Below are 12,882 nucleotides of genomic sequence, written 5' to 3' on the forward strand. Positions count from 1 at the left end.
CATTTTGAAGAAAAGCATAACCACTGGGACCCAGTCACTTCCTTTGCCTTGCAGACTCCATTTCTCTCAAATTGTACAAGAAAGAGAAGACCATTTCGAGCACAGATGCACAATTTCAATAGCACTGAGAGTTGGGGCTCATTTGCTCTTTTGTCATGGTATGCAAGATGTTAACAGCTTCAAACATTGTCAAATATCTTGTGATGGATAAAACTGTCACTGGTGTGAGCACTGGTTTACTGGACATGGGTGGGTGGCTTAGGCATCATAGATCATTCATGGGCTCTAAGCAGCTCTCTGGCAGGATTTGAAAAATGACTTCAGATCTGTCAATTTGTCACAGTCACTTTCACCATTCAAGAGGGTAGTAACAACTGGTTTTCCAAGATGGAAAAATGGCTCTGAATATCTCAGGTCAGTGCATCAGGAAACCTACTGTCTAGATTCTAGAACTTCTGGTAGTAACAGAAGTGTGATATTCAAGAGACTAAGGTTCTTTCATTTACTTGTGATGGTGTTTCCAAGATGAACAGAAGGGTGAAGTAGAAGAAGGAACTCTCTGTCCCTCTTCTAAGTCAGGAGTAAGGGTATGGGTTGAACATTTTGGCCATGGTTCACACATATAGTAGTGTATAACATTGGAGCATGGCTCCCAGTTGTCATATTCTGTGACAGTGTAAGGATGTCCTCCACCCAGATAGGAAGTGAGTGGACCAAAATTTGGGGTCTCACATGACTACTCATGGGACCACTGTGCCCTAATTCCTTGATGTCTAACAGCAGTATGGCTGTCTAAAGTAATCAGGCTATCTTCTGGGAACTAACTTGCTTGTTTGTTGTTGAGCTAATATTGGACAATTCCATCTTTTAAATCTTTTAAGTGATTTCAAGAGTTGAAAATATCAGAAAGGAGAAATAACTTCAAGCATCAAGAAGTCACTGAATTTAACTTCTGATGTACTTTGGACATGGCCACAAAGTCATCCAGAAGCCACACAAAAGACATGAAGAAACCTTTCATTCTTAGACAAACTTGGGCTGAAGGCTAGAGGAACAGGAACATGTTCACAGAGAACACCAGGCACTGGTGTTAACTTGGGTTTCTAGAAAGGTTTCTGAGTCTGTCTATGAAGGACATTACACCCAGGGATTAACTGTGGTTATCTGAATGGTCTTTTTGCTATGTTGTAAGCAACAGAGACAAACAGCTGCACAGTCCTCAATACCAAGGAAGACATGCCATTGAATTGTTATCAAGTAGGCTGGAGAGATGGCTCAGCAGTTAAGAGCACTGATATCTCTTCTACAAGTCCTGAGTTCAATTCCCAGCAACCACTTGATGGCTCACAATCATCTATAAGAGGTATGCAGAAGTACATGCAGACATAGCACTCATATACATAAAATACATAAATAAATCCCCTTTTAAAGGGTAGTGTTATCAAGGAAACTATCCCATCTCCATATTCAATTACTTCCTCTAATTTCTAATTTTCACCAATATAATATTGTTATCAATTATTTGGGAATTTTGTACAATGTACCTTACCACACTTTGATTCCCATTCCTCCCAGGTCTACCCTTCCATCCTTATCCCCCCCCCCCCACACACAAACAAAAGAAACCTCAAACCAAAAAACCCACAGATTGTATTGCCCATATAAACTTTGGAGCATGGTTAAACTCCCAGTGGCCAGTCCCTTAAAGAAAACTAAGTCCAATCCCCACCCCCTCCCGCCAGAAGCCATCAACTGTGAAGAACTACACATTAGTGTCTTTGTCACAGTTTTAAGGACTCTCTCCAATAGCTTCCTGCCTGGATTGTTTTTTTTGGGGGGGGGGTTGTCACAGAAGCCTTCAGTGTTTCATTTTCAGTTATGAGTCTTCAGTCATTGATACCACTACAAAAGAAGCTGCCCACAGCAGGCAGTGGCAGCATGGATCATGAACTTCCACCTGGGTTCTCTTTCTTCTTTTCTTTTCTTTTCTTTTTTTTCTTTTCTTCCCATTGTGGAGACAAGGTTTTTCCATAGCATTGGAGCCTGTCCTAGAACTCGATTTGTAAACCAGGCTGGCCTCGAACTCACAGAGATCAGCCTGCCTCTGTCTCCCAAGTGCTGGGATTAAAGGTGTGTGCTACCACAGCCCAGTTCCATTTGGTTTCTACCTGGTCTCAAGTAGCATCACAGATCACAGACAACATTTTGGGCTGTAGTGGCAATATGGACCACAGAAGTCTTTCGAGGAAACTTAATCCAGAAAATGAATCATTCTTCATCTAGGATATTTTATTGCTCAGAGTCAAGGTTGTTTTGTGACTGAGCAATGTTTTTGCTAGCAGGATCTTCTCGAGCTCCAGAATGCCGTATGCTACTCTGCCCTCGGTGCTGGCCTCGCCAGGCATGGCCATCATGCTTGTAGCCCTGTGGTCTCAAACTCTCTTTTTCTGCAGCAAGGAGAGCAGCACTAGGGAGGCAGAGGCAGTAGAGGCTCTGTGCTGTGGGTCAGGTTTTCAGGTGGAGCAGCAGCACTGGCCTGGTGTGTGACGAAGGGGTGAGGCAGGCCCAGTGGTGGCGAGCCTCTGGGTGGCTCAAGGACCTATCCTACTCAGCAACAACTTTCTTTTTATTTCCCACCACGGCCACATGCACATTCCTGTCTCCCATCCCATGTGTCTACTTTTGCTTCTCTCTGCTGTGCTTGCTCCTCCTCTATGGCATCTTTTTTTCTATTCTATGAAACTACCTTTTAAAAGCATCTTACCATTAAGACCTGCCTTCTTTTAGTTGTTCCTTGAAGCCTTGGTGGGTCTCTCAGGTTCCTCAGAGGAGCTCTGAGGTGCTGTTGGTACTGGTAGCTATTGCCAAGTTATTTGAATAGACAAAGTTCCAAGTCATGTTCCTCACCACCTGGCAGCTCTGTGGCTCTTGCTTGGGTTCTGGTGGTGACGGTGGTGGCCATGACTCTCCCAACTAATTTCTAAATGATTATACTTTATTTATACTTTATGTGACCAGCATTTTTGAAACAAAATTCATGAGATGAAACTCATAAAAACTCATTCTATTTAATTTATCACTATAGGGAAACATGAAATTGATGGGGAATGTACTGTATATGTTTATCTTATTGATTGTTAAATAAAATACCATTTGGCCAATGAGACAGCAAGTTAGACAGGACTAGGAGTCAAAGAGGATTCTGGGAAATGTAGTAGAGAAGTGGTGATCCAGGCAGGAAATGACATAGCAAGGAGACTCATATTTAAGGGAAGGAGAAACAGGAAGGGCCCCTTTTTCCTGTTCCCCTCCTCCATCCGCAGGATGTGAGCCACCGGCAAGGAGGGACGCCAATAAGGCGTCCAATAAGATAAGTCTTATAAAATATATAGATTTATGATAATTGAGACTGAGCTAACAGATGAGAATCCTAGTCATTGGCCAAGCAGCTTTGAACCTAATACAGGTTTCTGTGTATTCATTTGGGCCTAACTCAGGCGGGTGGCAGGTGTAAAGCTCACACTTGGCGGTGGGGCTCAGGCGGCTTTTGGCGGAAAGATTTATCGTAACATGAAATTAATCAAATATGCTTGATATATTCAGACTGTGTATGAAATAAAAATTTGAAGGTAAATTATTAAATTGCACCAAATATTAATTTAAAATTAATACTAGATTTAAGCTTTGAAATTAAGTTTACTTTGGCAGATGAAAACAAAACATATTTTAGTCTATTTTTTAGTTTCTGGTCACATTTTCTGGAAGAATTCAAGCTTGACTTATTGTTTTCACTCATATTGCTAAATCTGAAATTATGTTTTCTCTATATTTTGTTAAAAATCTACACAGTTTCTTAGCAATGAAAAGTTGAGGGTGGATGTAAGCTACAGACAGTAAGTAGGCAGTACACTGACTCTGCATTTATCTATCCGGGGATGATTATCAGGACAGTGCCAAGTATAAGATTCTATTATGCCAGAGACATTTGGAGTAACATGAGGCCACTATACTTTTGTTTTTATGGCTGCTAAATTTGGCACCTTGGAAAGAGTTCCAGTTTTCTTTTTGAATTTGCTGAGTATTTATGGTCCATGAATAATGGTGCTGAGTTGCACAAGGAGCTCTGACTAACCCTCCTGGCTTCAGTCACTGCCCTGTGGATACTCCCTGTTTTTGTTGGGATTCTAAACCTTAATGACTCCAGGTCTTAGTGTCCTTATTTCTGGCAGAAAAGAATGATTTCCCACCCCCCCATCCATGAGTTGTGGGTAGCCTCCATCTTTTCAGAGATGGTCTGTCTTTGAGGGTCAACAACAGTAATGGAAAAGGACACTGAGTCACACAGAGGCAGCTAAACACCATCAGCCATGGCACTGCTTGTCACCTATTGCCATTTTCTGCCTTCTCCACAAATCCCTACGGCAGCTGTCTCCAGGCACCAGATCTGGAAATGTTTTCATGTACTGATTGGAAGATGGTGTTGCTTGAGTTGATGCATACAAACTTCTTCCTCACAAGACCACTAATTCATTTCAGTGGCAGAACGAACTCCTGTTAAATAGCTAGAGACCAAATATGAAGCTGTATGCTTAGAAATCAGTTTAGGTTGAATTAGTTTCATGAAGAGAGTTACATTATCCCACTGATATATTCATCTTGAACCTTTGCTTGTGTGTGCGATCATATCAGAGTTAAGAATGATCATGGAACAAACTGAACTTACACCACCACTTTCAACATATTAATGGTGGGAGCAGAGTAGGGAAATAACATCATAAAAATCACAACTTATGGACAAATTTGGAGCAGGGAGCAAGAGAGCAATGGAGCAAATCTTTCAGCAGTAAGTAATTTTAATTCTATGAATTATTACTATTGGATCATTTTTTGTAAGCCATAGCAGTCACATAGCAGCCATTCAGTTTCCACCTTTTTGTTTTAATGTCATAGGTTCATCTTCCATTTCTAAAACTCTTGCTGGTCACCAAATGTAAGAATGGAATGGACAAGAATTAAAGGAAAGCCTGACTATTTTTCAATGGTGTGTTATATCTGCTTGCATGTATGTCACATCATAAGGTTCTGAAAACAATGGCTAAATGTTCTCAAAAATAGGCAAATCATCTGGCTATAAAAGTTTCATTGGTACTAGGGAAACATGCAGGAAAATATAACTTAAACAATGTTTGGAAGCAAATTAGAAATCATTGTCAATTCTAAGCCAGAACTACAAAATGGTAGAATGACTGTCCTTTAACTTTGTAGGTTGAGAAGAGGGAGGGACTGTTTTACAGTGTTCTGCACTTACTTCAAGGAGAAAATCACAGAAGCCTAATAAAAACCGATCCAAATCTTTAAGGGCAAGCCCCACCTTTCCTGCATTAGTGAAACTGAATCCCACATGAGCAGTGAAAGCCACAGCCACAGGGTTCTGTTAGCACTCAGTACCCAGCTAGTCCCCTTTAGCTGATGCAGTCACCCTGTCATAGTCTGTTAGCTATGCTGTAGCACAATGCAGCTAAGGTGTGATAAGCAACAGAAATGTATTTCTGATGGTTCTGAAGCTAAAAGTTCAAGGTTAAGGCTTTGGCAGGTTCAGTGTATAATACTTGCTGGCTTTTCGTTGTGATTTCATGGCAGAAAAAGGCAGGTGGCTCTCTAAGGTTTCCACTTTGGAAGGTACTAATTACATCTTAGGTTCCCACATCCTTATTCCATCTTGCCAAGGATAGGGTTTCAGTAGATAAATTTGGAAAACACATTCAGATCTGACAGGATTCCAAGACTTGATAATGGACCAAAGGAACCAGTTTATACTTAGGGCTCAAGAATTATGACTTCTCTCTTCTAAAATATATTCTATATTGAAACTCACTCACTCAGTGACAGGCTGGTAGCACTGACATAAAGTGATAAGTATTCTTTAGATAAGGAAGGTGTAGTGGTCTCTCATCCAGAACCAGAAAATACCTCTACATCTGGGTCTACATGCTATGAAGGTTTAAATATCCCGTGTACTAAAACACTTTGCAAGGAGCTGTCCACAAGTCAGTTTCTTAGAGAAAATGCGCTTCATTAATCATTTATTGACATGATTTTAGACATTGCTGTATTTCATTGCTGTTTAAAATGTACCTCAGATTCATTAATGTTCAACCACTGTTATGATAAATCTTAACGCCAAAAGCCGCCTGAGCCCCACCGCCATATGTGTACTTTATGCCATCCGCCCGCCCGAGTTAGGGCCCAAATGAATACACAGAAACTTGTATTAGGTTCAAATGCTGCTTGGCCAATGACTAGGATTTCTCATTCTTAATTATCATAAATCTATATATTTTATAAGACTTATCTTATAGAAGATGCCTTCTGCTGGCACCCTCTCTTGCCCATGGCTCACATCCCACCGATGGAGGATGTGAAGGGGAAAAGGGACACTTCCTCTTTATTCTTGCTTATATGAGTCTTCTTGCTATGTCACTTCCGTCCTGGATCACCACTTCTCTACTACATTTCCCAGAATCCTCTTTGACTCCTAGTCCTGTCTAACTTGCTGTCTCATTGGCCAAACAGAACTTTATTTAACAATAAGATGAACATACACAGTACATTCCCCATCAAACCACCTCACATCCCAGGCAAATTTTCCATCTCATCTTTCTCTTGAGTTTAATCCTGACACGGGCAAAATTTCTAGCAATGTCTGTTTTGCCACCTTCTTAGTGCTCAGAACACTGTCCAGTTCACTCACCGATTCTCAATAAACAATGAGAGTGAATTTGAAAACAACCTCATAAAATTAGGAGAGGATTTTTCTACATTAACCCGCATACCATCTTCTGCCACCTTCCCTTTATATGTCAATGAAAAATAATTAGGTCTAATATTTCAAGTCAACATCAAGGTACAGAGTTTTCACAGTTATGAGTTTTCTTTGAGGAACTAAAAGGAACTTGTGTCACATAGCAGTATTGGGTTAATGGCAGTAACAAAATTTGTTCTCAAAGTTAAATCATTTTTCTCTATTTCTGGCACAGATAAAACTTAATTCAAGTGTTCTTTGGACTGGCTCTCTGCAAAATGCAGAAATTCTCTATGAAAACAGAGCTGTTGTTCCACAGGAGGCTGTATGTATTATGATTAGAGGTCAGAAAGACTTCACTATATGTGCAATCTGGTACAGTGAATTAAGAGGACATTTACTCACTTGTAAAATAGGATAACATTTATACTGCCTGAACTTTTTTATATAAAAACATGATATGATATATATAACACTTAGGTAAATTGAATTTAACATGGAGTCCATATATGCATCTGTAATTTGCCAATTCCTATTATTGTCTCTCCTTCCCTACTTTGTATTCCTCATACTCTAGGGTAAAATTTCAGAGAAACTTTTCAGTGAAAACCTACCTAAAATAGCCAATACCATGCTGTCTTTAAGAACTTCCATGGAGCCTGAGCACACAAAGTAGATGGCCTGAAGAGCATCTCCCTGGCGTAGCAGATACTCTCCTGGAGCACAGAATGACGTTTTGATGTGGAGAGACAGAGATCTGAGGCAGCCCCGGCTGGCACATTCAAACAGGGACAGCTGTAAGATCTCCTTGTTTAGATGCATTGTGATGTCAGAGCGCAGCTCATCTGGAAAGTCTTTCAAAAGCTGTTGGAGAAGAGGAAGGGAGAAAAGAAATCATAGTGAGTTGGGTGCAGTCAATGACTTTGCAAGACACCAGTGACGCTCTTCCTACTCAGGTCAGCTGCACTATTCAGGAGGAGGTTGATGTATTCTCTGCATGACTACGACCTTATCTATGTATCACTGAATAATCAGTTGCTAATAAATCTGAAGAAATTTTTAAAAACTCTAAAGTATCCTGGAAGGAACGACTGTGACACTTCTGTCAGGAGTCTTTTGGGGATAGATGTAGGGACTTGGACCCACTGGCCTTAATGTGTCATGATCATATGCAGAGGTCAAATTATCACTCTTAAAATACTTGTTACTAGGTTTCAAATATGAGAGAAAATGAGGTATTTGTATTCCAGTGCCTGGCTTATTTCACTGAATATATTGATTTCTAGTTCTATCCATTTGTGCCCTGAAAATGTCATAATTTCATCGTTCTTCATGGCTGAATAAAATTCCATTGTAGCTGTGGGGGCAGCTATGAATGTAGAAAGGGCTCATCAGGAAGAAGAGATTCTAAGAGAGGATTAGGATGGAAAAGAGGATAGTGGGGTCCATGTGGCTTGAAAGCAAAGGGCTTAGCAGGGGCCAAAAGGGAACCAGCAGGAGGGGACTCCCATCCCTCTTCCTTGATGGGTTGGGGAAGTAACAATTAAACATATAACATGGATGAAAAGGGATTATTTTATATGTTAACTAAAAGAATAGTTGGTTACTTGGTTATTGGGTTGGTTGATGTGTTTGTGGACTAGTTCCTTGATCTATATAGTGTATAGCAGTGGTTGTTTGGGGGCTGTTTCTTCAACTCTACAGATATCATGTTTACCTATATTCTTTTTCTTTTTAAACTTTATGGATCATTGTAGCAAGTTTACATTGAGCAATCACCCAATATTATGACATTAAACTGTCCTAAGAATGAATCCTTTCAAAAAACACAATGAGAATGAAAATAAATCTATTTGATTGAATAAAGTAGTAAATTCTTATGAAACTGTCATCCTAGAATGGTATTGTGAAAACTTCAGTCATGATGCATAAATGCTGGTGTGTTAAAGGTCCATGATGGCAAAAATGTCTATAATAGCAGACAAAGAGATAAAGAAGCTGGTAAGTGTGTCCCTCTTTTATGCCTGTATTAGAACACCTTGCTTTTATCTGACAATATGTACTTTCTGTTTAAAAATGTCAACATAAGAGATGCACATTACCTCATTTGAATCTATTCCATTGTTGACTGACCAGGTTGTCTGAAAGTATTCAAGCATCCTCTGCTTGAGCTGCTGGGGTAGGTGATGCACACGAATGAAATCCTTTAGGTCTTTGGTTCTGGTGTGATATAGACTCCATCTGGAATACATCCTCTGTATGATGGCAGTTACATTCCCAAACACCAAGGCATGCATCAGAGCTACAGAGCACAACAGAACACAGGCTATTAAGACAGAGTCCCCCTTTACATATAAGTCCATTTTATAGATGGGTTAGAGTAAAGCATGTGTATGTGGGCATACTGATATGATTCCATTGCCAGGAATGTGGACATAGCCACTATGCCATAAGATCATGCAATCCCAAAGCAGTCATTGCCTTCACGTGGCTTGATCCAAATAAAAATAGCTTAGAAAATGATAATATATGAAGTAGACTCTTTGACACACATGCAGTTTCTTAGCAATCATTGTGGATCTGAAAACTTTTACTTTGAATTCTATCAGCATATGTATTATTTTAGTAGTCACACATAGTTTAATTGCTATGATACAATTTTATCAAAACTTTCATAAGATGAACTACAAATTTACAGTTAACAATTATTGTATTTCATTGAAAAATCTGCTTAAAAGACAAATCTACTATAATAGCTACTTTTGGAATTTTAGTATCATAGGCCAAAATCATTACTTTATGGTCTCAGAACATAGCTCAGTAGCATAGCACTCACTTAACTACATATGGCCACGGTTTGAGTCTATTAACCACAAAAGTAAGTAAATAAAAATAGAGCCATAATATTAAAACTGATGTTACACTCCCATTACTATTAAGACAGTTCTTATAAATATGAGGATTCCCTGAGCAGTAGAAAACTGAGGTTAATTCTCATCCTCACCTCAGTTTTGCTAGTTCTTTATTCTTAAGGGAGATAGTTCAACATTTGAAACCATGAAATACAGGAAGGAATGCACTGAAGCACGATGCCTGATGTAGAGTCGCTGTCATTGTCCTGGTGAACCAGCCTGTCTACTTATACAGGGATCTTTGTTTCAATGAGGTTTTGCTTTCATTTCTCCTGCTATTGTAAAGCATTCCATCCAAAAGCAATTTAGGGAAGAAAGGAATTCACTTCACCTTAAAATTACAAGCTACAGTCTATTATTATGGGGAAATCAAGGCAGGAACTTCAAACTGCTAGTCACATCACATCCATAGTCAAGAGCAGAGAGTAATAAATGCATACATGATTGCTTGCTTGCTTGATTTCAGCACTCTTACAGAGTTCCTCCTGCCTCTTCCCACATTACTTAAATCTTCCTAATAGGTGTTCACAAGCCAACCAGATCTAGACACTCCTCTCTGAGACTCTTCCCAGGTAACTCTGGAAGACAAGCCAATCAATGACTAAAAGCCCCTACTAAAGTTTGACAAGATACAAGTGTCTGTTCACGAGCACTATAGGGTCAATGGGAGAGGGATGGAGAAGGCTGTTTCTTTTAGAGAATCACAGTAAGAGGACTGAATCTGCCTTCTGGGAGTTTTTCTACTTTTGGAAGGAGCTGGCAACAAGGCAAAAAAGACATTGTAGGATTTTTTCATCTCATAATCATTGGCAGAATGGCATGAGTATGGTTCATGTAGATACCAGTAGAGGACTAAAGAAGGCTCAGTTTTACCTAGGGCTATGAAAACAGAAGATGGAGGAGAGCCTGGGTTATTATACTCACAGGTAGATCTGTAGGGGATGCTGTAGCCACACTCGCTTAGGTGAGGTCATGGTCAGAGTGACATAGAGTGAGGGACACTTACTTGGCAGCTTTGCTTTCGCTTTCATTTTTGGCTTACTGTACGGAGTGCTGCCCACTGGTTGGCTAGGTCACTTTGTAAGTAAGGCTTTTCACTATTAAATTCCCTTGTATTTTTACCTGGCTCCGTATTGGTAATTTCCCACATTATCTGGTTGTCAGAAGCACAATATTGTAAACCTAAGCCTCACTTGGAAAGCCTGAGGGTTCACTGGGAAGGCGGCCTAGGCCGGAAAAGCTCCCGGTCTCCACAGGTGCTCCTGGCTCACAGCCAACCAGATGTACCACAAGCACATTCTGGCTGCTGCTGAGCTGCTCAGAACCATCTGCCCAGCTGGGAGACGTCCACATACCTCCCCACAGTTACTGTTGCAGTTTCTAGCTGCAGGCATGGGACCAATTTGGACTGCGGCCTACCTGCACCTTGAGGCCTCCTGCCCTAGAGCCGAGTAGGCCTCAGCTTTCAGCAGGGCCCAAGGCTTTCCCTGGCTGCAGCAGCAGTAAAGCAGTGTCTCATTTAGTGGTTTCAGCCGCAAGGCCGTATACTCTCTAAGCTAAGTGCAGCCGCCTTTGTGACCTCTCTCCACTGCTGCTATCGACCACTGCCAAACGCTGCACAGACTAACTGAATGCCTACACCACCTGCTGGTCAAAGAGTAGAAATCAGGTGAAATCATGGGGGAATATTTATCATTTGCTAAAATTGGTAATATTTTTGCTTATTACATGAATTCAATGTATGAGGAGGACGCTATTCTGCCAATTACCTGCCTATATGCAGTAATGGCAGTTAGCTTGCTGATACAAATAATATTACTAGCCAGAGTCCTCAGGAACAGGGACAAAGACCTTACCACCTACTTACAGGAAATAACAGCTTTACGCAATGAGGTTTTGGAGAACAGATTAGGTCAGGCCACAATTGTGCAGCAAGTGGAACAGAATTTGGATGATAAGCTTGGCTGTGTGTTCAATACACTAAAGACAGAGCTGTCTGTTACCCAAGATGAGATGCAGCGTTTTTATGATAAGATAAACACAGAGATCCTCCATGTCTGAAGCATTGGAGGCTAGGCTGTCAGAGGACTGTGATGAACTAAAGAATATCTGTGGCCAGCTAGAAACTCAGATAGGCTCTATGACCCAGAAGCTAGATGCAAATGTGTAAAATACCCAGGATAGGGCTGAAGAATTGGACAAGGTCATTCAATCAATTATTGAAGCAACAAAGGTAGCAGATCACAAATTTGAGTCTAGATTTGAATGTTTGGAAGATAATTTACAGAACAGGGCTGACAGATTAGATTGATCCATATGGTCGATTGCTGAGGACTCAAAATCAACAAATCATGACCTTCAATCTAGACTCCAATACCTAGAAGGCAGTTTCAATACCATCAAGATGCTGTCTAAGGACGACCATATTAAAGAGCTAGAGAAACGTGTAGAGGAGTAGTTAGAGCAACTTACAGATTCACTAACAGGCTTGGAATCTTTTATGATGCAGGCAATTGAAACGTTTCATGAGGATATCATTACTAGGCTTAAAGATCATTGGGATGCCTCAGAGGCAGAATCACTCCAATCTGAGGCACCTACTCCTCCCAGGAATCATGACTATTCTTCTAAGGTTGTTACTTGTACACCATTAGTCTACTCAGCTACCATGGTAGAAAAGACATCATCTAAGAAATACTCTCAGAGGCAGATGGCTTATGTATGGCAACCTATACAGCTGAAGGATCTTAAGAACATTAAAGAATCAGTTGTCTCATATGGTCTCCATAGCCCATATGTAAAACAGCTATTACATTCATAGGCAACCTTTAACAGAGTGACACCCAAAGATTGGGAATGATTGGTAGCAGCTGTACTTGAGAATTCATGGCAAATCCAGTGGAAGGCATTGGTCAGGGAAGAGGTGAAGCTCCTTGAGTGTCAAGGCATAAAGGAAGGTTATGAAGCCCCTCTAGATAAGATTATTGGTGAGGGTATTTATGCTAACCCACAGGCTCAGGCTGAATATGATGACCATATACTGTCCCTATGCAGGAAAGCAGCATTAAACGCCTGGGATAAGGTTCATGAGCCAGGAGAACTCCCAGAAGCTTATACCAGAATTGAACAGGGACCTACAGAAGAGTTCCAGGACTTTTTACAAATGTT

General features: G+C 40.6%; 1 protein-coding gene across 1 annotated transcript in view; it reads right to left on the minus strand.

Annotated features, from left to right (window-relative positions):
• Positions 1-12,882, minus strand: part of Kcnh8 (potassium voltage-gated channel subfamily H member 8) — a 373,434-nt gene that overhangs the window by 80,149 nt on the left and 280,403 nt on the right. Inside the window, exons 9-10 of the mRNA XM_027394572.2 lie at positions 8,905-9,104; positions 7,417-7,666 (exon numbers count right to left, since the gene is read on the minus strand). Coding sequence (XP_027250373.1) covers positions 7,417-7,666; positions 8,905-9,104 — 450 coding nt within the window. The remainder of the gene's footprint in view (positions 1-7,416; positions 7,667-8,904; positions 9,105-12,882) is intronic.

This window comes from Cricetulus griseus (genome assembly GCF_003668045.3).
Source record: "Cricetulus griseus strain 17A/GY chromosome 1 unlocalized genomic scaffold, alternate assembly CriGri-PICRH-1.0 chr1_0, whole genome shotgun sequence".
Taxonomy (NCBI): domain Eukaryota; kingdom Metazoa; phylum Chordata; class Mammalia; order Rodentia; family Cricetidae; genus Cricetulus; species Cricetulus griseus.